Consider the following 25989-nt stretch of genomic DNA (forward strand, 5'->3'; position numbering starts at 1 on the left):
TTATACACGTACACATTTACATTCACATATATCGTTTTGCAAGAACTCGTGGCTATGAAGAAGCGGCTACGTGGTTTCCGCGTGTTAACTATCTTTGTGTCTCTGACCAATCCGAATCTAACAACAAGTGAGAGTTAAAGCTAGCGTGTTATCACGACGCCGGCTGTTCTAGTGCCCAATTGCCCAACTCTCCAAACGCTCTGGCACCAGGATTCTCCGCATCCGGCTCGTTTGAACGGATGAGTTCATCGGGCTCGGGCGGTCTTTGTGTACTGTGTAGGTGGTTCATGTCAGGTAGTTCGTGGTGTCTGCCTCCTTGGCCATCTGAATTGACTCTGGTTTCTGGTTTGGAGATACATAACTTCCTTACGTATGTCGTTAAAGGCTATCTACAAAATGTGGATTACGCATTGCCGCCGGCGGTGTTCTCAGTGTGGGTTCCTCTAGTTCACAACATTATCAAATGTATAGATATATTTGTAGTTTTTATCGGTATATATTTCGACTTGAATCTGCTGTTGGTTGTAAATACTCCAAAATTATTACAGTTTGCCAGATATGCAGGATATACTTGTGCTTTGTACAACAGTAGCGTTCTCGCTGGATCGGGTTCGGAATACAATTACATATATTATATATTATATACACACTCTGTCTGTGGCGAAAGGAGGGAACAATTGAAGACGAGAGTCGCTACTGTTCGCTGGAATTCGGATACATTGCCTCAAACTGTTTTGGATATTCCGATTTAGCAATCAAATTGTCAACGTTCGCTAGAATACTAGGGGGGTATAATACTGAAGGATACTTCCATATAACAATTGTCCGTACTCGTGTGTGTTTGGTGTTCTTGTTCGTTGGTTGTTGGTTGTGGGTTGTTGGTGAGCAGTTGCAACGCAATAATAAAGCTTAATTTCGATGCAAGTCTTGGGGCTGCTGAATTTCGATTCATCTAACCTATGCACTAAACCTTAATCGGTGGCCAATAAAAAACGTAAAAGTAACTGCCTAAGCTTACTCATACTCATACTCGTTTCGTGTGGGTGCTTGTGTTTGTGTGTTCGTGTGCGTGTGTGTGTGTTGCCATGCACCTTTAATGAACATTTTAAAATTCAACACTTAAGACTACAACGGAATGTACAGTGAACAATTAAATAACTTAAACAGTAAAACGATATGCGCAGAATACTATACATAAAAGACAGTTGTCGAACCGACGTGAGTTCCCTACGGATTGGCAGCCACTCTGGCGGACACCTGGGCATACTGGCGCCGCAGATCCGACTTGGTGGTGGCCGTGATAATGGTGCCCACAATCAGCATCAACGCCATGGTTATGTTGGCCGCGATGTCGCCGAACGCAGTGAACAGCTCCGAGTAGAAGAGAGTGAAGCAGATGCCGAAGATCTGCGCGGAGGCGTTCAGCAGGCCGGAGGAGGTGCCCTCCGGCTCCGGGAACGTGAGCTCGGCCCCGAACTCAAAGCCCACCGGCAGGTAGCCGGTCATGAAGAAGCTGCAAGAGAGAAAGCAATACGGATCTCACTGTATAATGAACATTTCCAACTTAAACTTCATCAAGCAGACCCATAACATAAATATCATTTAATTTTGCTAATATAATAAGGGGGGTTTCTTCTCTGCAGGCGAGAAATTGAGTGGTTACTTGGGGAATTTATTAGAAAAGTATTACTGCAAAGATTTTAAAACTTTTTTATACCCTTGCAGAGGGTATTATAATTTCAGTCAGAAGTTTGCAACGGCAGTGAAGGAGACATCTCCGATCCTATAAAGTAAATATATATGCTTGATCAGCATCACTAGGAGGGTCGATCTAGCCATGTCCGTCCGTCCGTCTGTCCGTCCGTTTCTACGCAAACTAGTCTCTCAGTTTTAAAGCTATCTGCATTAAACTTTTCCAAAAGTTGTCTTTCTATTGCAGGTAGTATATAAGTCAGAATGAGCCGCATTGGAAGACTATAGCATATAGCTCCCATAGGAACAATCGAAAAATAAATAAAAACAAAATTATAACTGTTGTTTTTTAATTTTTTTTTTTTAGTTCTTGGACATATAGTAATGGTTTAATATTTCAGAATTACGTTTTAAATTTCATCGAAATCGGACCACTATATCATATAGCTCCCCATACAAATAATAAAAATATATAAAATAACTATCTAATCATTGAGCTGCAAATCATCATAGCTTCAATGTTTTTAAACATATACGCAAGTCAATATTTAATTTTTGCAATAGCTGCAAGGGTGTATAAACTTCGGCTTGCCGAAGTTTGCTTCCTTTCTTGTGTTAATATAATATACTTTATTTTAACATAAGGGGGTCTTCTACTCTCGAGGCGATAAATTGAGTGGTTACTTAGGGAATTTATAAGAAAAGTTTTACTGCATTAATTTGAAAATTTTTTTTTTATTATTTAAAGAAACATGTTTTTCTGTAAAACAATTTTTTTAGAACCTTGGAATGTGTTTTTCATAACACATGTAAAATCTGCAGTGGTCCCGCTCAAGTCACGTTTTGGCGAGCGGCGAGAAATCAGAAAAAAATGATTCTTTAGATTCGTTGATACGTCGACTATGTTTTTATTTTGCAATTATCAAAAGTTGTTCAACAAGTGAAAAATTAAATTTTTTACGTCCTTTTTTGACCTATTAGGGGCTATAATACCGGATCCAAAAAAAAATATAAGAAATCTTACTCGGCCAAGCATTGCGGCATGTTTTGTGAACAGTTTGAAAAAAAAAATTTTAAATCGGAAATCAATCCTCAGTAAAAGTCTTACTTGGCAGCTAATACAACACTTCCTTTGGGAAATTCGTTTAAAGGTATATTACGGTGTGTAACTTGATTGAAATAGGTACCTTATGATTAGCTGAAACATGCGAAAAAATATTTCAAGAAAATCCTTTTTGTAGCGCATTCCGAGACACATATAGATTAAAAAAATAAATATATAATATAAATCGATTTTTTGAATTGCGAGTTCTACTCTCGCCTTAATAAATATAATTCAATTTAATTCTAATTTCATGTAATAAATTCTAGATAAATATTGAGGGGATGTTGGTCGAAACCGAAAGTCTTTTTTTATTAATACGCTTAGTTTTTAGCCATTTATTAAAGGGTAGTGCAAAACCGAACGAATCTAGCATATTGTGCAGGATAGAGAATTGTAAATGATGCCAAAAGAAGCTCTCATTATGGCAATTTTTTTAAAAATTACTCTCCAGCCATTAAATTTTGTCAACTAACATTTAATGACTAGCAAAAAAATTTGAAGGTTTTCACACTTGTCACACTATTAAAGCACGTTAAGCAAGTTAATTACAACGAAATTATAATAATAACAATGGCTTGAAACGTTTGTATGTGAATTTCTAAATCAAAACAAAATTCAGATGAAAGATTTTCACCTGCCAAATTCGAATTCGTATAAAAAGATTGAAACTTATATAGTTATATTACTATCAATACATTAATTTAAATGGTTTTGAAGTATTTATATAGGACTCACCCCAGCAGCGATGCCGTCAGATAGACCACCGCAATGTGTCCCGTATCCAGGGTAAAGGTGAAGATCCACATGCCCACCATGGAAAGCGCGTAGACCGCCAGCGTCGTTTCCCTGGGAAAATGGTTGGCCCACATTGAGTACCGCTCATTAAGCATTAAAAGCCCCTTATTCAATTAATAACAACTTTGGCTGTTGCCGTGCTAAAACTTTCTCAAGCAGTCCACTCTCAGCGGGGCCACATGGCGTATGCGTAATGAGTTTCGCCCATGTTCGGGAAAGTCATTCAGCGGTTGATTGTTGTACTTACTTGAACTTGTGCGTCTTATCCAACACAATACCCGACACCACGGAGCCCAGCATTCCGGCCAGCACAATACTGAGGCCAATACGTCCGGCGTCCACCTCGTGGCCGGGGTAATACTTCAGCACCACCTGCAAACAAATCCCAGCAATTAGCCCCGATTAACCGCTCATTATTCGGGTGCTTCGCTCATACCGGATTCAGTAGCGTGGAGATGGCGTAGAAGACGCCCACATTGATGCCGTAGGAGAGAAGCAGGAAGATGAAGTTCCGGTTGGTCATCAGGTTCTTCAGCGACTGCAAGAAGCTGACCTGCTCTTCCCCGGAGCTCTCCAAAATTTGAGCCGCCTCCTGGGCGGCGGATGGCGGCGTGGGCGGCTTGTCCTGGAAAACTGAGAAAATACACGTTATCATATGGGTAATCACTAATTTTATTTTTTTGTGTAATATCCAAAATTAATTTTAATTATTTTAATAGTTCTTCGACATATAGTAATGGTTAAATATTTAAGATATACAGTTTCTATTTTACTAAAATCAGACGACTTTAACATGGTTTATTAATATAGAATTACTCTTTTAATTTTATTTAAATCAGAAAACGTTATCATATAGCTGTCATAGGATCGATCGAATAATTGCGCTGAAAATCATCATAGCTTCAATGTCTTTAAACATATACGCAAATAAATCAAAGTTAAAATGTTTTCAAGAGTAGTTAATTTTTGAAATAGCTCCATGAACTTCGTATATGAACTTCGGCTTGTCGAAGCTTGCTTCCAATCTTGTTTAGTTTTAAAGCACAAAACATTATGAAAAAATTTGTATGTAAAAGTTCTACAAATTTATAGAATTTTAGTAAAAATAAGTTAAAAGTAGCTTTCAGACTGAAGGAATTTCCTAACTTATTCCAAGTTTCAAGGTGCTTTAAGCGTACCATGATTATGAGAGAAAACGTGCTAAGATTATCGATTCCTTTAAAAATGTACACCCCTGTAGAGTTTTAACAACAATTTTTTTTTTTTGCTGTAATTCTTTAAAACTTTTCTGCATTAACTTGAAGATTAATATTGTTTTGATACAAAAAAAAAAATGAAATTTTTCTCGTATTCATTGTAAGCCAAAAGTTGGCTAGAAATGTTAGATTTCAATACGTTTTTAAAGTTTAAGCGCGACTTTAAGCTTACGGTGAGCATGCAAAGACATTTACTTACAGAACACCATCAAGACGAGCAGGATGCTGGTCAGACCGGCCACCAAGTAGAACATCATCTGCAGATCACTGCCCACCGTCTCCAGGTCCGGGGAATTGGGCACCAGCACGGGCGGCAGCACAAAGCCAACGGCCACGCCCAGCTGGAAGAAAAGAAAAGGGCGGATTTCTCGATTGTTCACAAGTCGCTCAAAGCGGAATCAGTTTCCGGTTCCGCTACTATTTCTGCTCCGCTTACGGACTTTCGCTCTCTACGTCCGACTTTTGGCCAAAGGTTTTTCACGCTGCAACTGTGAAATTGATTTATGGTGGGCCTGGCTCGGCTAGATATATGTATGTACATATCTGCTCCTGTTCCGGTTCCCCCAGAAACTGCCTCTGTTGCCGTTTTGTTTTTCTGTTTTCGTCAAAGTTGCAACGCGGTTGAGCGGAAAAAATAGATGTAGGTATACCCCGTGACAGCTCCGTTTTTTCCACACACGCCAATGCACAAAAGTTGAGCCATGCAATTTTTAGCTGTTTTCCTTGATTTTTTAATGGAAGACTGATGGGCTATTTTGTGAATTGTGTAATGGATAGAAATTGAGAAATTTCCTCTTGACGAACTACAAAATAATGACTCAATCAGTTTAAAATAAGCGTTTCCCCTTTTGGTCATACAATCTAAATTTTAAATGAAATTTCCCTAGAACCACTCGTATTAAAGGGTACCTTTTTAGTTGAGTTTATACGGTTGTTACTTTATTTTTTAGCGCTTTAAATCAGATTTAGTGGCGTTATTTAGGGGCGAGTGACATTGACAGTCAGGAAAATAAATTGAACCATAAAAGCGCATTTTTAGTAGCACAAAATTTAATGCAATTTAGGAAACAGTTTACCATATGGGATTTATCGTGCAAACACATTTCGGGTTTATTCAATTATTAAAAGCCTCGAGGGACTATCCTTAGTTAAATTGGATTGAAACACATACCTTTTGTATGGCAAATAATCAGCTGGAACCCAATTGTTTTCATTTAAGCAAACAAAAGAAATGTCAGCCGGTTGAACAGTTCAGCTTCACACACAGTAAACCAAAGGAAGCTTTTTCCTTGGCAATAACTTTTGGTTTGCACAAACAAAGGACCGAGACGCTGGAAAGGGCAAAACTCAATTCCCGCTGACATGAAGAGAAAACCTTTGGAAGCAGTATCGTGACCAAACAGAACAGACACCGAAGCTGCAGGTGGTCTGAGCTCCAGATTGGGCCACCATTTTACGGAACACGCAAACAAATCCGTTTTCCGTTTTCCCCTTTTTCATCTTTACTTAGGAAAATTGGTAGTTTGATTTTATAGCCGCTCAATAATCGAAGGACCAAGATTATCAAGAACAAACTGAGTATCCTCCATTTATCTGGGCTTACCTTGAAAAATGTCCCTCGGATTACTTAAGATAGATTACGCCAACAATCTCATGGATTTAGCCAGTGGAAAACCGCGAACAAAAATTATCACAGGTAGAAACAAAAAGGTTTTATATGTTTATTCCCATTTTCAAATATATATTTGGGACAATTGTAGTTCCATTATTTACCAGTTGCTCAAAAAAGGTCCAATTAAAATAAATTCGCTTATGAAATGCAAATCATTCTACAATACACAGTTTTTCCATCATATTTCCGAAATATAAAATAATTCTGTTTATGTCAGCCAATGAATTTAAATAATTCCCCTTGATCGGCGATTGGTATAATCGAATAAAAACAGAATTGTGATTTTGAAACACTCGGGCAATAAAGGCCTGAGTAAATTCATAGAATTGCAACCATTTCCATAATCGTATTCGGGGGATGGGCCATAAACCAGGCAGATGCCCATGAGCTCATCTCCATCTCCATCACCATTTCCATTACCAGCTCTTGTCCGCTTCCTTTGTTCTGGCTATTTGGGTTTTATGAGAGAACGCAAAAGGACATTCGGATGGGACTCCCGGCTGCAGTCTGAGCCTCTCCTTGGCATCAAGAATAAATATTTGAGCCGGCTTGGAGTATCGAGCGTATGGGCCTCGCTTGACGGGACAGCCATTCCGCCCGAATATTCGCATGCGGCCCTGGAGAATGTTATTTTCGACTTGGCGGCACAACTTGTTCCGGCCGTGTTTACATGACCATCCGGATAAAAACGACGTGCGGAAAAAAATAAAGGAAAAGAAACTGTGTTTGCTCAGCACTCTGGCAACAATGCTCCACCGCCAAATCTGCTTCAGCTCGGCTCAGCCAGTCAGAAATCAGAGATTTGGGGGCGGAGGGTGGCGATGGGATACAAGAGCGTGTGGTGCGTCGTCCTTGGCAGATAAGGCAGCCAAGGCGATTGAGGGAGGGGTGGCGGTATGGTGGTGGAGCTTTGGCATTCAATGCCGCTCGGTATGTGGGCCATCTACGTGGCCCCACGCTGCGTTTTTTATGAAGGCTCTTTTTTTCGGGCACAAGTTCGGCTTGGCGTTTCGACAAGAGATTACCCGGGCTGGCTTTAAGCCCTTCGCCTCCTGACCCACTCCGCCCCTTAATCCTTCATCGTCCACATCCACATCCACATCATCGCCTTGTTCTCGTCATCATCACGTAGCCCCACATTGTCACATCCCATTGTGACTTCCTACCTGTGACAAGCGGAAATTATAAGCCTTTTCATCTGCACTCGAGTGAGAAGCAAATATGACACACAGGTGCGTTTAGGATGCAGTGTGTATTGCTCCTTGCCCCTTGACGGGATGTCAGTGGAGGTGACTGTGGGTGTGGGTGTTTGAGCCCCACATTTGCACTGCCGCCCGATGCGCTCGTAAATCAACATAAAGAGCAAACAGTTCCACATCCCATTGCGCCCATATCACCCACCCATCCTCTTTTCACTCTCCATTTCCCGGGCCATTGTCATTCATCAGCGCCGCACCAGACTCTGTTGGCTAATGGCTAAGCAAGCGGCCTAATTGTTTTGCGGTGTTTAGACCCATAACCTGTCTGAAGCAAAAATCACAGTCGTTTTGAAATGCAGTGGCATGTGCATGTTGAATATTCGGTCAAAATAGAGCTACATTCAAAATACACACATAAAGAAAAAGTAGTAAAGTCGATAAAGCTAAGTAAGTTTTTGTTGTTGTTAATACTCAACTCATCAAAATAAGTAAATATAAATAAAAATGTATACCTTTTCAATCGGAAAATTAACATTTGTTTTAATATGTTATGTAAATTAAAAAAAGCACATCTGAATGAGGTGAATAAATCGTGACAATTGCTCTTTCCATTTACATTTCTGATATCAAATTTTGTTTTTGTTTGATATCAGAATTATTTGTATTAGCTACTGTTAAAGTACCCCATACTCATATGACTTGTTTTTGAATCTGCAGTTCTTATTTAATTTAAACAAACTGTGTTTGGTAAGACTTTAAACTTAGTTAAAAATGTACGAGAAATTTTTAAAACCCAGTTGCTTTTGAGATAACTGCTCATATCTTTCTAGCTTTTTTGACTAGTATGTTGACTTCATATTACATTAATTTGCTTAAATTAAAAAATTTTTAAATATTATTTTGCAATGTTATTACTTTCTTAAACATATTTATTCGTCACTACATGTAGTGCCGTCCTTAATGATGTTTATTTCGCTTAGCCTTGAATATTCCGTCTTAACTAGCTACTAAACTTGAAGTGCAGTGTGCACTGTGTGCCCCATTTCCTTGTGTTTACCCCTTTTTCACTCAAGTGTTTCGGGGTGAAAATAAGCTTTTGCAGCTATTAGCTTAATACCTTAATTCAGGGAAATGCCTGAATAACCATTTTCCACTTGCCACATTCCAAATTCGTTTATGGTTAATGAATGCGTCTTTGTCACAGGCCAGGAGAATGCTGCGGTTTTTCATTTCGTCTCAGTGCAAAAGTCAAATAATCTACCACAATCTCGAGTGGTGCACCACTTGCAACCGCATAATGCATGTCACCCCACCCCATCCACCCACCCACTCATCGGTGACATTTCAATTGTCCAGCTGCAGCCCCATTGGAAGACCGAGCGAAGGTATCCCATCCAGGCAATCACTTAAGCTTCGGAGAATTTCGGAGAGGTCATTTCGCTTGTTTGCCGCTGCTGAATAAATTGAACCTCTTGCCGCTGGCCAGAGATGCGGATGCAGTGCGCCCAATTGAATCCACTCAAGGAGCCTTCCGCATGCATTAGCCTTGGCAGCCATTCAGGCGAAAGGGGGCGTGGCATGGCCCGGTGCGACCCTGCCGTTGTCAGTTTTGTTTAACTTGTGCGGCAGTTCGCAACTCTTTTGGGCAATTTCGTGATTGCCAGGCCAGGATTCATAGGGCAGTCGACCGACATAGAAATATCGGAGCCAGCCACTTCCGACCTACCGGAAGTGGGCTGGTGGTCCCACGTCCCAATCGCCTTGCCTTGCCCGACTCACTGCATCAATCTGTCAAAATGGGCCGGACCACTGCCTTTTCCGTGTTAATGCAAATTCAACGGCTCACTAACTCACAAGACAATGTCGTAGCTGCCTGCCTGAATGCAATCTCCCATCAACAACGACTGCAGTGCAGTCAGCACTCACCTGGTTGCCAAAGACTCCCACGCTGGTGGCCGAGGACACCTGGTCCGGACCGAACCAAACGGCTGCCAGTCGGGCGGGCAGCGATAGGATGCACACCTGGGACAGGGCGACGATCGACTGGCCAATGAAGCTCACGTAGAAAAGCGACGGATCCACCGAAAAGACCTTGATCCAGGCCCCCGCGCAGGTGCCCACGATGCCCACCAGGGCGGTTATGCGAAGACCCTGTTAATGACACACAAATAAAACAATGGAGGGCCATTAATAATGGGCAACTGCTGGGGACAAAGGCACTGCATTTTATGTGAAGAAAAATAAGAACGCTTTCGTGAGCGTAGGCTGATACAAAACAAAACGGATGCTGAAGTTTTAATACCCTTGCAGTCGAGGAATGGATCCGAAATGATATAAAATCTAAGCTCTACATTTTACATTGCTTGAAAAATCAACCGAAAAATCAACCGATTTTGATCAAATGTCTAGGGATAGCTTCTAAACACTAAACATTACTTTGGGCAAAAACTTCTGATCAACAACTTTTGCAAGGGTCTAATAAAGTTGAAGGTATTTCAAAACTCAAATATACAACTTTTTATTTGTTCTGTGTTTCTAAAATTTTTCTTTTCTTTTTTTAAATTATAATGGGAGGAAATATCTAGAACGAACATTTCTTAAAACAATAGATTCAAGTGACACTCAAAGTTGTTTTTTAGGGGATTTAATGGCTGGCATAATTACCCCAGATTTTGTGGAAAACTATGGCAATAATCTATTAAAATATATTAGGACTCTGTAAAATGTACAGTAAATATTGAGAACTCCTTCTTCTTCATAAGTTTCATAAGTAATAAAAGGTATATTTTTTTAGGTTTAAATTTGTTTGTGAGAACATGAAATAAGAACAATTCACTACATTTTGCTTACACCTTTCGTTGTGTCTTGATTTATTGACCAATCTTAAACTTCACACTTATTCTTGTTTGCTTCAGTGTCATCACTTACCACTTTGTCCAAAAACCAACTGCCGGGAAATATGAGCGGTATATAGAGGATCATATAAATCATGGACGTCCAGTCCACCCATTTATCGCTGATGCCGTAGTATCTGCCGGACAAAAAGGAGCTGCGATTAGAATGGAGGATTCACTTGGCGGGTATGCAGTTGTCGGCGGAAGACAAGCTAATTTATGCACGCAATTCATTAGGCCCCGCCGACAGTCTAGTTGTTTAATGAGCTTTCTGAAAACTTTTAACGAAATGTGATGCATGATTTCCCGGAACCGCACGACCGCCCCTCGCAGCTCCCTTTCACTCACCGCGTTATTATGTTGTTAATGATGGTGTATTGTATCCACTGCATGGAATTCGAGGATGAATAGAACACAAAGAGAATGAGCACTGCCCAGCGTCGGGCGTAGACTTTGTAGCCTGAAAATGTAAATAGAATGCGTGTCAGGTGAAAACCTCTTCAAAATGCTCATGGAACGGCTCAAGGCTTCCCCATCCTCCGCCGGAGAACCCCATGTAGCTGTAGCAGCGGATTAACTGGATTAGGGGCTGGCTTACACTACTCACTCACTACTTACGCGGGGTGGGGCTCCTTCCAAAGCCAATATTCATGGAAATGGAAGGGCCAACCCCCTCTGTGTTATCGTATTAAATTCATCCGCCCTTTCTGTTTTGTTAGTGACTGCCTGGCTTAAAATGTGTTTTTGGTACTTCTTTCAAGGTTGAACTTCAAGGCTTAGAACGCAAAGGCTAAATGTTCTAGGGACGATTAATGGGCAAGGGGTACCACATAAATATCTGGTCACCTTAAATGTCTATTCATGTATGGATAACATGCTTAAATTATTCTAGTAATTTTTCTAAATTTATTTTTTTAATCGGTAGTCATGATATTCACAACAAAACGAGCACGGCAAAGTTTTATTTACTTTTTTTATTTTTCTTGGAGCTAATTTTAACTTATATAAGATCACAAACTTTTATTTAAATGAAGTGAACAACTTTACTTTTAAACAAAAATAATTGCACTCGTGGCATTTGCCTTTATGTCGCCCATTTAAGTGCACTTTTAATTTTCCCAAAGGAGTCATTTGTGTGCCTTGAAACACTAGCAAATATTTATGATTAATAGGTTTGATTGCGAATAAAACCGGAGAAATAGGTTACCGAAGCGGTGTGTACATTATTTAAGCGTATTCGACTGGATTGCATGCATTGGGTTGTGTGTACTCATTGGGCTTTGGTTCTATTTATATCCATCCTTTTTTGTTCGAATTTGTGACAATTCAGAAGCGACGTCACTAACTTTTTGGCTTGCATGGCATTGAAAGTACAAAAACTCTTTGATGTCGTTCTTTATTTGTATTTTTCAGTTAAAACATATGTATGCACAAACGCATACAGGAACAAGTGCCACAATATGTTTACAGTGCACAAAAAAATTGTATATTAAAAGTGATTGCCTAACAAATCTGGTTTCTTTTTACTCTGGGTCAAGAATTTAAACAACTCTTTAAATCAGATCCTGTAAGGTTGCGAAAATAAACAAAACTTTTGTTATTACAAAACATCTATGTTTTAAGATTTGGTTTAACACTCACTTATCTGATAACGCTGTCAAAATTGTAATTTAAAGTCAAAGTACAAATCGCAACTAATTTAATTGAAAATTAAAGTATAATTTTACACTGCAAATATCAGGCTTAATACCGTAGTGGACAGGTAGACTAGATATTTAAAATAATAGATATAAAACCATATAATATATTGATAATAAATTCCAATATTTTTCTTTAAGGATACGACCATGATTGGGAAAATATGTGCTACAATATGTATGTACCAACCTAAGCAACTTAAAGTTTAACCAGAATGTTGAAAACACATTTGTGGTGTCCGGTTTTTTTCAGTGCGAACAGGTAGGTTTGCATTTAAGTGAATGTGCTGTGGCTTTGGCAGGCTTTGCCAAGTGCATTTGTGTGTGGTCGTGTGGCGCTCAGATTGCACTGCATACAAATGCATGCCACTGCGCATAACCTTTTGCACACACTCCCACACCCACAACCACGCTCACACCACAATCACAAACACAGCGATACTATTGCCTACCTTGAGGTGCAGTTCGGCCAAAACGGTCGTTCATGGCGCGCATGCAAAGTGCAGGTGCTCGTCGAGCGGTAAGGTAACAGGCGGTAACTACACGTGGCATGAAATGCAAACTATGCATGTAATAAAACAAAGCTCCTCTATTGTCTTAGATGACTGAACAGACTGCGGAATTCGGAGGATTATGTATAGATTTCAATTACAAATATTTGTACAGCTGTGATCAAAATAATAAAACATTCGAAGACATTTGGGGACTACCTTAGATTTGTTAACATTGTTTTAAAAGCTAAATAAAAAGAAAGTTTCCTAGCTCAAAAAGCCAACAAATATCAGTTTCATGTTGCTCGTTCAATTTTTTCAGTTAATTATACCCTTGCAAAAGGTTTTACAATTTCAGTCAAAAATATATTTCTGATCACATAAAACATATTCTCAGTCAGGACCAAAAGGCTTCTTAATGTTGTCCTATTTTTATAAGTCTATTAGATATCTGTCATTGGGACAATTAAAAAAATAATAAACGTTAAACACAACTTGTCATTTTCATTATTATTGCAATTTTTTAATTTTAAGTAAAGTCAAAATAATAAAATGTAAATGCCTCAAAATTCTAAAAAACAGTAATTTTATTGTTATTGTTATTATTAATTTCTCCAAGCGTACATAAACTTTTGCTTGCCGAATTTACTTTGGTTAAGTCATATCAATTGGACTAAAATGTATAATTTTTGTCATTTTCAAGTGCTTTGAGATTGAACTATTTGATTACAGGACTATCCGAATTATTGATCTCAATATTTTTAAAACACACGCGGTAACAATATGCTTTAATAAATAAGTAGGCTGAGAAACACTCCACAATAATTTGATAGTTATTTGTCGTTTAATTTGATAGTTATCCGCATGCAGCTGATATTATTTAGTAACTCTTTTGGAACTATTTATTTTAGTTTTAAATTCTTTTTATGTTATTTTTCTTTAATTTTAAAAAAATTACTTGGAACTGGTTTCACGCTAAAAAAACTTCAAGACCAAATAATCTTGTCGTAAAAACAAATCGGTTTTCTTGGCGTCTCTTAATTATTTAATCGAAAAAAACAGAGAGCAAAAGGCACATAAGCATGGATTGAATCAATCCAGCCTAGCTGTGAATGCCTTTACATTTTCTTGATCGTGCCGAAAAAGCTAGCTATTTTTTTTTAAGTTTCTTTATATGTTCGAGAAATTTTCAGTCTCATGTTGCTACCTCAACTTTTTCATATGTTTTTTATATAAAATTGATAATCATATCAGTTTTGTTCTGGTGGTGAACACTGGCGATTGAACTTTTAAGATATAAACTCTATTCTATATTCGATCTCTTGTGAGAGATTCTCACCTGGTTAAAAAAGTTTTGATTTTGTTTAGTATTTGATTGAATAAATATTTAAAGTTTGTATTAAAGTGCTTAATATTATCATAGGAATCTTTTTGTATTAATTGGTATTTATTAAATTCAAATATTTTTTATATAACTTTATGAATTGTTTTTTACTTTAGTTTGTGGGGACCCCTAGGTACAATTTTTGAAATACTTTGTGGAAGGGTAGAAAAGATGTATAAATAGTTGAAAATTACCTTCGGCTGGGGCGTTTGTGTCACCAGCCTCCTTGGCCGCCTTGCCCTCCTTTTCCTTGGACGTGATCATGTCTGTGGACTTGCTGGCGGATATGAAGGTCTCGCTGTTGGCGGCAGCACCACTGGCTCCGTGCTTCAGATCCATCCAGTGGGAGGTGGTGGGTGGTTGGAGGTCGCGCTACTTGCGGCTGAGAGTGGTGTAAACTGGGCGGTTGTGCTGGGGCAGTGATTGCCGTGATCGGTGGTGTCGTTAAGTTACTGTGGTGGTTTGCTTCTGTTCTGCTCTTGGGTAATCTTAGTCACTCGACGTAGTCGTGGTGGCCAAAAGCTGATTTTCAAAATGAGTTCTGCAATCAAGAAAAATTGCACAGAGCAGCGCAAAAGCAGGCAACAAATTCAATTAAAATGCTGACCTAGTTAACTTTTGAACTTAATCTGACCGCGAATTTGCAGAGAATGTATTATCGTTGTTTTCACAAAAAGTAAAATTGTATTGTGGCTTACTAATCAGGGTCGTTTATGGATTAGCGAAAAATACTTATACTAATGGTGTATTTAAATATCACAAAAGGCAGAGAGTTGGATTTCAAGTTCAGTTTGGTTTGATCTAAAGACTAAGACTATGATAGCATTTAGAATTCGTTTCAGTTACACTTTATCACCAGACTCATATGCCAAATTGCTTGTAAGTCAGTTTATAATACGATAAATTAATGAATACATTATATTATACTATTTTACTCGTTAATTTTCCTACTCTCATTTAACAGGTAAATTTGGTTTATAAATGTTAATACAACAAACCAGAAAAATAATTGTGAATTGCAAAATATGCCCTTTAATAGCGGGCACTTATAATAATGGTTGACCCCTTTCCATAAGTTTTTTGTGCCGGATCTGATTTCAGCTTCTACCGAAATGCTGTGGTTTTGGGTAAACCAAGCAAACGCAAAACCCTATATTAATACGCCTTAATTAGTTTGTTGACTGGGCTGATTACACGCGAATTTCCATCTGCTGTTGCTGTTGTGACATTGCAATTTGCTTTAATAAAGCCATTGAAATTGAATCAAATTTAAGCACGAATTAACCCTCACGGCCACTTGTTGTTCTGCCTCTGGATTTTGGAACCCGTATTTTTAGATTTTCAGATTTTAGCTTCACCATTCAGCATTCAGCTTTGGCTTTAGCTTTGGGCTTAGCTTTGGCTGGGGGCTTTGGGAAAATGCAATCAGCGACAGCTGACTGACTCTGCAGCCAAATAAATTGAGTGAATTGGCAAATTGGAATGCCGGATTCCGGTTCGGATTCCGCTTTGCATTTGGGTCACTATTTTGGAACCTTATTTTCGCTGATAGTTTTCTTCGCCTCATTTGGCACGTGCGAATGTGTTTTCTGCGAATGGCTTGATGTCGTTAGTTGCAGCAGATGAAACTATTTTTTTTTTTTTTGCAACGAAGCTTGTCGTGTGCAAACAGTTTTTCCACATTTCCATATCGGCTAATTAGATCGCTCGTTCGACAGTGATAACAATCGCCAGCCAGTTGAATTTAAAATGGTTAATCACAGCACTTAAATCAATTTGTCTCATTAAATGTGAACAGCAGGTTCCCCCATTGAGATTCAGTTTCGCACATTTGGAGGTAGTCCGTCGAGCGGAGATAATCGACGGCTTTCGAAGACCCCGATGTAGTGGATTTTCTCAAGAAATCCGAAAAGCAATTAATCGCAAGAATTTGTATTCACTCAAGATTAGCGTCATAGTTACTGGTTGCCCAACACAATCGGTCTTCGCCAAGATAAATACTCGTAAATGAAGCAGGTATTGCTGATAAGACGTATTCCAGACACCCGCTACACTTAGAAAAATTTCATGGATAAGTCTAAAAACAAATTCTAGAAAAGCTTCTAAGTACAATGTTTCAACCTTATATGAAAAAGTCTTGAAAACAAATAATAAACTTAAAAACTGATTTTAACTTACACAAAAATTACTAAACTTTTTAAATTAATGTAATATAAACTCGTTATAACATCACACTTATGGCACACTTAAAAATGCAATTCAATGTTAATTTAAAACTGCGTTTAAATATTAATTATATTATATTTAAATATATTTCGGACATTTATTAAACTTTTTTTTGAAACCTAATAATAATACATTTTCAACAGATTGCTCGGTTATCTATTGAACATGTCTTATTTATTTATTATTTATTATTTTTCTTTGGTGTAAGGTTCTCTCTTCATTTTTAAGGTGAATCACATTTTTATGTAAGTTTCTAAAAAGAATAAAACTCTGTTTGATTGCACATTTCCTTTATGATTTTAATGACTTTATGACTTTCATTTTTTTTTCATTTGTTACTAAACAAATACGCTTATGATACCGTTCTTCACTTTCTTGAGGCGATTGGTTCTCAACGTATTCTTTTGTGAGATCATTTAAACACTGTTGTAAAACAATATTTCCTAAAAATAAACTCTTGAATTAGTATTATTTTTGGGTTGACGGCTCTTCTGTGTATTTTTAACACAACATGTTGGGTTTTTCTTTGTTTCCTTCCCTCAGTGTTGTAACAGCGTAAATAACTTCTCGAACTGGCTGGCTGGCATCGGAAATTGTCTTCAACCAATAACACGCACGTACATTTTCGATGGGAATTTATACGGGGCCAACATTCGTAGCCGAAAACGTGGGGTTTGCCCATTTCGAGCCCCTTGGTTTTACCCACCGTGACACTCTTTCTTGGCACGTTCTTCTTGAGCAGCACAACCACTGAGTGGTGGTGGTACTAGGACTTGGCACCGAACAGCTGATGAAGGTGGTGCTGCGCCACCGGAGAGAAGAAACACGGAGCACGCAATCGCGAACGGACAAAGTGGTACTGAAGCCGATTCCGAAAAGCGCTCAACTCTGCGCCATAAACAGCAATGATGATTTGCAAAACGCTTTCGGCTCGTTCACTTGTTATTGCTGTAAACAGCTGATTTAGTGGCGACGATGACAATAAAGTAACCCGAATACACTCACTTCGAGTGCCCTACGATTAAAAATCTCAATGATAAATGATTACGAACTGTTTAACTGCCTCGGGCTGTCATTTGATTGTTTTACGAATGTTTTACCCCCCCTTGGTCTTATTGCTTCCTTACTCATTATCACCATCGCCGAATCGAGTGATAAATATTGAAACACGTTTACCATACTTCAGCTATAAATTGTAAGCCAAGGTGTTGACCGACTTTTGGTGGGCACTGTAGCGTTGTACGTCTGTGCCCAGCCCCGGGCACTCATTTCTGGTATCGCCCCCGAAAACAAGTCCAGCTGACGTGAATCGGCGTACGGGGAAGCTTCAGCGGGATTAAACCGGACTTTAATAGTTTGGACCAAATGGACTTGTAATGCAAAAATAAGTCAAATTCGAAAATAGTCAAGAATATGTATAAAAAAATATATTTTAAGTGCAACCCGAATTTTCAAAAAAAAGGTTTTTAGGGATCCCTGACTTTCTAAACACATTTTATATAATACAAGAAATACATGCTTAGAATGTCATCCTAAGAATGTTCTTTTTTTTTTGTTGGGTATCTTTAGTTTCCTTGCTTAATGAGAATATCATAACATAAATCTATATGCCAAAAGAAAGTGCTTGAAACGGTTAATATTTTATTTTATTTGGGTAAAAAAAAATTCGTCTTCGAGTTAAATTATTACGGTCTTAGAATGGCTCATTAAATTTAGTAAGACCTATCCTTCCATGGATATATAGCAGAAGCAAATTAATTCGGAAAATTGAACCGATTTTTGTAGTTCACTCAATGGTTGTTCTTCTGTACTTTTAACACAATTGCATTTGTCATCCATTTTAAATTTTCTGTTATTTACTTATCACTGCTCGCTGCTCCGCAATGTTCCCCTTTTTTAAGCGACCGTAGCACGTGTATTTCTGGCTTCCCTCCTCTGGTTTCCATTCCCTTTCTCTTTTGTCCGACAGGTCTCTTCACATTTTTCATTTCGCTGTTTTTGTGGCTTTTATTGAATAATTTGCCTGCGGGAACTTCCACTTCCCAGGTCGGGTTCTCCGGTCTTGTTTCGCATTCCAGACGACGGATCTGGCGGATTCGACGGTGCCCGCAGCGTGGTGGCGACGCCATCGCACTGGCTGGGGGTCATTATTCGATTAGAGAAAATTATTATGCTTTATTATTTATAATGCAAATATCAGCACAGACACGGCCAGACGGTGGTCAGGGACTGGCCGCGGGGTGGGGCGAAAGTGCTTTCATTTGTTTCGAGTGGCTCACATCGGAACATTCACTGAGGCGAAAATGTTACACTAAGTTTTGGAAACAACATTTTGTAGGGGTCACACTTCTTAAACAGTTAAGTGTTAATTTCTTAGTAAAATTTTTTAAAAAATAGAAACCTTTTTTTGTACCTAAAGTTTCTTAGCTTCCAAAAAATTGTAATAGTTAGTGTTGGGACAGACTTGAATATTGTTCGATAAAAAAAACAAAAACTTAAATTTTTAAACTTTTAACTAAAATAAATTTTTTATTTTATTTACGTAATAAATAAATGTTTGTCAATGATATAAGACATAATGTTTTGACCCTTGCGAAGGTTAATTTTAGTAAAAGGCTTGGAACTTATGCTGTGATATACAGTCGTTTTACAGAATAGGGCTGATTTCCTTCTAGCTTTTGTTGCTATTTTAAAGTCCAAATCACTTAAAAACTTAAAAACGTTGGTCAGTGTAGTAGTGCCTGGCTTGGATTCCAACTCTGCCACCGATTTGTACTTTGACACCCAGCCATGCGAATACTTCCCGCGGCTCTCATCTGTTCATACAACTCATTCGCCGATAATGACCTCGTAATTCAAGAGCCGATAAGAATTGAACATGACAATAAGCCGATTGGTGTATTAGTAGAGAATTACTGTTATTAACCGATAGCAACCCGTGTTGCGGGTCCGTAAATCCCATTGATCGGATGATTTCCACTGATTTTACCCGTCATGTGGAGTGGGTCACGAATCAGTGGGTTATGGTTTTACGAGTATGTAAAACAATCTGAAGATTCCCGGTTGACCAGTTAATTAAAGAGTCTGTTGAGACTGCTTATGTGTTTTACTTAAAGCCCTTAATTGTAGAATTGCATTAAATTAGTAATCAGGACTATATATTAAGGCATTAAGAAATATTAGTTGCGAATAAATTTGTAATAACTTAAACTAAAGCTATGCACTGCCTCAACTAACATGCTAGTTTTTTTATACCCTTGCAGAGGGTATTATAATTTCAGTCAGAAGTTTGCAACGCAGTGAAGGAGACATCTCCGACCCTATAAAGTATATATATTCTTGATCAGCATCACTAGTAGAGTCGATCTAGCCATGTCCGTCTGTCCGTCCGTCTGTCCGTCCGTCTGTCCGTCTGTCCGTCCGTTTATATGCAAACTAGTCTCTCAGTTTTAAAGCTATCTGCATGAAACTTTCCCAAAAGTTGTCTTTCTATTGCAGGTAGTATATAAGTCGGAACGAGCCGGATCGGACGACTATAGCATATAGCTCCCATAGGAACAATCGGAAAAATAAATGAAAAAAAATTATAACTTTGCTGTTTTTTAATTTTTTGTTTAGTTCTTGGACATATAGCAATGGTTAAATAATTCAGAATTATGGTTTAAATTTCATCAAAATCGGACGACTATAGCATATAGCTCCCATAGGAACAATCGGAAAAATAAATGAAAAAAATTATAACTTTTCTGTTTTTTAGTTTTTTGTTTAGTTCTTCGACATTTAGTAATAGTTAAATATTTTCGATTAACGGTTTAAATTTCATCAAAGTCGGACGACTATATCATATAGCTTCAATAGGAACAATCGGAGAAATAAATGAAAAAAATTATAATTTTTCTGTTTTTTAATTTTTTGTTTAGTTCTTCGACATTTAGTAATGGTTAAATATTTCCAATTTACGGTTTAAGTTTCATCAAAGTCGGACGACTATAGCATATAGCTCCCATAGGAACAATAAAAATATATAAAAGACCTATCAAATAATTGAGCTGCAAATCATCATAGCTTCAATGTTTTTAAACATATACGCAAGTAAATTATAATTTTAATGTTTTCAAAAATGTTTAATTCTTGCAATAGCTGCAAGGGTATATGAACTTCGGCTTGCCGAAGTTTGCTTTCTTTCTTGTTTATTACTAAATATAGTTGGGTTTCTACCTGTTTTCAACTAACAACCACATTAAATTATTCAAGGGATAGCTAGACAGCAAACATGGCGCTAGCCTGCAATTACCGTAGGATAAAAAGGGAAAACATAGCTGTGTTCAAAAGCTAACAGGCTAACAGAGAGTTTGAATTCCGCACAAGGCTTAAGTCAATCTATTATTCTGCTACCGGACTACCAACAAAGCGGATGATACGGGAAACTGTGAACGGTGCTCAAAGCCCCCTCCCCGCGGGTCAGAGTTCACGTACACCCCCATGCACCTCGTTGTTTTGCGAAGGCGCGAACGCGAGCCACGCTCTTTGGCGAAATCAAGAACCGTATACGCTACTAATGGATTCTCGCAGCACCACCCGGTCGTAATCCTTTTAAGGCCCTCACCCCCCCCTTAGTCCCCCACCCAGTGCACTTGAGAAGTGTGTAAAGCAGCACCCGAGGGCCGATTGCAACATTTCTCATGCGCCCACGCTGAAAACAATTGCATTCGAGTCCGCAGCTTTTGTCTTGATTTCACTTTAGCCGGGCAGCTGAATTGGAAATGCAATTTGTTGCTGACAAGTGGCCGGCGAACACAATGAATCCGAAATTCCAACGCAATCCTCGCGCCAATTAGGCAAAACACCCAGGGAAAGGGAAATATTTATGCAGCCAATTTGAACGCGAATGCGGCCCACACCTTCGCTTCGAGCCATTTGTGGTTGAGCTCATTTAATGCGAGGCCCCAAATCATAATCAGCAGGGGATGGAGGGGATCCTGTCCCTGGGAGCAATACGATTTCACGCTTCCTTGAAGCGTAAGTGACAGGAAGAATCATCGGATAACACTAAGCGTCTACAGTAAAACGTGTACAAGCCAAACAAAAATCTGTCCTATTTAAAACCTATTTTAAAACACCCGTGAATTTAATTTTAAAGTCCTTTTTTTTTCTTGAATTTATAAAATTTAAAACTCAACTTTAAATATTACAATTTAAATTAAATTTGAGGTATATTATTTTATTACATTTTAATGCAAAATGGCCATTAATTCTAGATTGTCGTTTATAAAGAAAACTATTTTGTTTTTTTTTATTGAATGTAATTTAACTTACTGTTCCAAAAAACAAACTTATGATAAATATTTTTATTTTTATCTGTTCATAAATCAAACCATGCTTCTTCAAATTTCTCAAAATTTGTTTTGTCTAACGCCATTTCACTTTTTTAAGTAAGGCAATATTAATGACTTGGTGAAACCCGACTGTTTTTGTATTTGTGTGTTCTTTGAGGGATAAGTGGTGTCCTGGCTCTTTGTGTTGAGGCCTCGCCTCACCGTCGGGAGGCTCATTAATGCGTCCTTAGTGGGGCAGGCGCAGCATTTGTCAGCCCCTTCTTAATCCCCGGCAAATCGCGTAATTACACGTCACTGTAGCACACAGCCCTACATGCGACCGCCTAACTGCGATATAATTTCCGCAACATTTATTTATTAATTAAAAAATTTGTGCCATTGACGATGGGGGCTTACGGGTAAGCTAGATAAATTACCACAAATTGTATTTTATCGCCCGAGTTCTAAATCACAAAGAGAATGAACAGGCGTCAAGCTCTTGCCGCGCACCGCACATTGCCGAAAATGTGTAGCATACTTTCCAGCATTGCGAATTTGCTGTTATCAGGGTAAAAGTTTTGGCCGCAGCAGCTGGAGCAGTTCTTGTACCCTTTTTTATGCCTCGGCCACATGCTGCGGTCCGTTTCGAAAGGGAGGAATGTGGGCGGTGCAGCTTCGTCCGCAATTATGCAATTTTCGCCTGGTATTTGCGATTATAGGGCAGTTTTGCTCGACTTTCTGCGGCCAGATGCGTTTTTAATTGCATCAAAGACGGCTTCCGTTCCTGGACATCCCGGCCTTGTCAGTTTCCTAATTGGACATTTGTAATTAACTTCAATGGCACTCACTGGCGCTTTGCCTTTTGTCCAGTCCGCTTTCCACTTTGGCTCATTTCTCACCATGCAGTTGGCATTTAATGCAGTTGACTCTTGTCCTCTTAGCTCGTCCGCCGTTTTTTCTGGGTTATTTATGGATCGCTCGTTAGTTTTCGGTGGACTGTTATTTATCGGCTGCCCCGAGGAGGTGGACAAGGTCGGATTTGGTTTTTCCAAGCCAAAGTCTGGTTGCTGGGTGTCTGACCTAACCCACTGACAAATGGCTGGCAACAAAGGGGTTTAATTGCGCCGGCGAATGTCTCCAGTTTGTCATAATTAACCCAGCTCGAGTGCACTGAAGTGCATTCTGTGGTCAAGTAGCGACTTCAGCATTCATTTGTGCGGCTCACCAGGAAGTGCCCTACTTTTGCTGACCCAAATCAATAATTTTCCTAAGCGCCCTATTGTGCATTAAAGTTGCATGTCTTCGGCTCTGGCGCAGCACTCGAGCCCTCAATTACGTGTCGAAGGCAATCGCCCCCTCATCGTCTCACCTCAATTCTATACGTATATGTATTTTGAGGCTAGTCCCTGAAAGGTGGCAATTGACCTGTACGATAAATAGTTTGCTGTTGGCTGAGGCAAGTGATAAATGCAATTTGTTATGTTTGGCAGTTTGAGAGTTTAAACTTCTTGGTTTATTTAGACTTTTGGCTTTAAGATGTATATTTTCGGGTAATGATGTGCAAAGGTATTTCAAGTTTTTTTCTAAGAAATGCTACACATTAGATACCTTTCACGAATATGTGAATTTAAAATTCATTAATTACTAAATACTTTTTATCAACTCATCGCAAGGCGTAACTAATCAAACTCAAACCAACCAAAAATCTTTTAGCAGGGACTCAAATATTTGTTGGGTTTTTTTTTATATTTGAGTTAACAGACTTTCACACAATTGACTTTTACCTAATTAAGATTAATTAAGATGGATATATGATATCGTTTTCTGATTTGAATAAAACTAAAAGTATAATACTTAATTATTAATCTATTAATGCATCCAAAAGTATTACAAAATTGAAAATTAGCGAACTTAAAATTATTTTTTCATAAATTTTTTTTATATTCCTGCAATAGAAAGACAAATTTTGTAAAAGTTTCATGCAGATAGTTTTAAAACTTTACATATTAATTATTCTCTTAAACCAACAGCAAACCAAAGTAATCCCCTCCCGATTAAATACATTTATGCCAACGTTTATGCCAAATATTATGGTAGAATCACCAAATCTTCCGCAACATCCTCAACGTTTCCGCAGAATTTTCATTCCGTAAGCCAAATTTGGCGTCACTTCTCTGCTCAATTAAATCAGACATTGTAAAAATCGAAAATTGCACTCTTTGTTGCTTGGTAAACACAAGCGTAAATATTATATATTACTGATAGTGACAGATATCATTGACAGTGCTGATTAAACTGGGAACAGATGGCCCTGAATATTTTGAATGCAGCCGCTCTTATTTATTTCTTGTCTGCTCCGTTCTTATTCTGTGACCTACGATTTCAGTCTGTTATTTTAATTATTTTTTAGCCGGGAAAAAGTTTAGAGGGGTGCTAATTACACACCACAACGTGGAAGCCCTTAATTTGGTTGTGAATATAAGCCAGTTTACTTGATACCCTGCCTGATTAAAGGTGAGAATAGATGACCCTGGGCAAAGTGCCTATTAAAGCTAAAACCGTAATGGGCTTAGGCATTCAACGCTTTGGTCCTGGGGCTTCGCAGTGCCCCTGCTCGCTTGTCTGAGAGTGCTTCAGTTCAAAAACCTCCAAACATTACGTCACAAGCTGGATTCCACACAGACGGAGAGCCAGAGTCACACATTGAAAAGTGCTGCGGGCCAGACACCAATACACACAGTACACACAGCACACCAGCACACACCGACACGGTTGTGTGGCATTCATGGCTGCTGCGCTCGCAGCACAGGGGCAGCTGTGTGGGCTAATGGCGGGGGAACAGGGGTTAAGGGCGGCGGATGAGGAATCTGCGTCTGTGTTTTGCAATTGTCTAGCTCTGCTTCTGGGGTTGACTTGGCTTTGCCTCTTCTGATAGGGCAACATGAAAAGTATAAAAACGTGAAGACACCTGGACCCGGATCTGGGCAACACTACCTTCTGTTGTTCCACTCGGTCTTGCAGGCGGAAAAATCAATTTATGGATTTTAGTTTCGTTCACATTTGTTTTTATTTTCGTTGGCCCCATCTCTCTTTGACACGTTCGCGCCTCTTGAGCGCTTCAGCTTCAGCTTCAGCTTCTGGCAGCTTGTTGATGCCACAGAAAGGCAAAGGGAACCCTTCAAGGGAAAGGTCCTTGCGCGGGCGCCACTCTCGGCAATGCACGCACTCAACTCGCAATTAAAGCCATTTCTTTTAATTACAATCAAATGCATGACGAAAACGCTTGCTTTGTTACTTACCCTTTTCCCTGGCAGGATGCAGGATATAGCCGGATATCTTCGGTTGGCGCGCTAAAGTGCGGTACCGCTGTTGCTAGTGAAGCCTGTGGCTATGGCGTTTGGTGAATGGTGAATGGTGAATGGTGAATGGAGCAAAGGAGCAGAACGGAATTCATTTATTAGATGGGGTTAGCAACTTGTATAATTCACGGCACTGTCATCTCGCTTTCGCTTAGGGCTAAGCCCACACGTACTTGGGCACTTTAAATATTTGCTCTGCACTGCAAAAGTTCCCTCCTTTTCTGCGGACTCTGCTGCTGCTGCCTCAGTTTCGCTTCTCTAAAAGCCAACACTTTGGGGAGGAATCGCTGAACAGGACTACTTGAATCCTATTGCCTCGGTCCCTTATATACGTCAGGCGCTTGCGATCCACTCGTGGTAATCAGCTGGCGCGGATGCTGTGGATGTGGATGCTGGCTGCTAGCTGCTCTCCGGACTCTCCACTGCGCAGGTACAAACAAGGAGCGGCTGCAGCCAACCAGCCGAAACATAATTAATGTTTAGTGCTATCTTTGAGAAATAATTTTATTAAATTTACAAATATACGTATAGGAAACAGCCTGAAAGAGTGCAAAGTTTTCTGTCATAGGTTGCCGCGTAAATAGGGTGATTCGCGCTTAGTGGCGGGAATTCAAATCAGCCACTTGTTGCCATCAGCCATTTCTGTAGTTTGAGCCTAGAGTTTAACAGTTCTTGTTCTTTGCTCTGTACAGAATGCGTATACTTAATGTGCACCCGGGCTAATGCAATTCTTATCAACGTTGTAATAAATAAGCAAAAATATAAAAATATATATAAGTTCACAATACCAATTTTTGTTAAACATGTTACCTATTAATTAATGATCATGGTTTTTGGAATTAAATTAGTATTCATACTCAGACTCCGTGTATCTTTTACCTGAAAGAGGCATACATATGTACAA

At 39.0% G+C, this 25989-nt stretch overlaps 1 protein-coding gene across 2 annotated transcripts; it reads right to left on the minus strand.

Annotated features, from left to right (window-relative positions):
* Positions 1–1076: 1076 nt before the first annotated feature.
* Positions 1077–25369, minus strand: LOC108149619 (feline leukemia virus subgroup C receptor-related protein 2). Of its 2 annotated transcripts, XM_017277345.1 has the most exons (11): positions 25259–25369; positions 25026–25114; positions 14380–14726; positions 10962–11073; positions 10648–10750; positions 9646–9870; positions 5048–5189; positions 4029–4225; positions 3840–3964; positions 3533–3643; positions 1077–1513 (listed from the first exon to the last, which is right to left on the minus strand). In XM_017277345.1, exons 3-11 carry the CDS (start codon positions 14522–14524, stop codon positions 1228–1230), a joined length of 1446 nt encoding a protein of 481 aa, XP_017132834.1. In that variant the 5' UTR covers positions 14525–14726; positions 25026–25114; positions 25259–25369; the 3' UTR covers positions 1077–1227. The 2 variants fall into 2 exon arrangements, with proteins under 2 accessions (XP_017132834.1, XP_017132833.1); XM_017277344.2 differs by lacking the exons at positions 25026–25114; positions 25259–25369 and adding an exon at positions 17118–17314.
* Between the last annotated feature and the right edge of the window lie 620 nt (positions 25370–25989).

The sequence above is a fragment of the Drosophila elegans genome, unplaced genomic scaffold (assembly GCF_018152505.1).
Source record: "Drosophila elegans isolate 14027-0461.03 unplaced genomic scaffold, ASM1815250v1 contig_133, whole genome shotgun sequence".
NCBI classification, from domain to species: Eukaryota; Metazoa; Arthropoda; class Insecta; order Diptera; family Drosophilidae; genus Drosophila; species Drosophila elegans.

Coding starts and splice junctions, on each gene's coding strand:
- LOC108149619 (XM_017277345.1), bottom strand. CDS start 14,524: ATGGATCTGAAGCACGGAGCCAGTGGTGCTGCCGCCAACAGCGAGACC. Junction 9,871..10,647: donor GTTGGTTTTTGGACAAAGTG/GTAAGTGATGAC, acceptor TGTCATTAACAG/GGTCTTCGCATAACCGCCCT. Junction 1,514..3,532: donor CTGACGGCATCGCTGCTGGG/GTGAGTCCTATA, acceptor TCTCTCTTGCAG/CTTCTTCATGACCGGCTACC.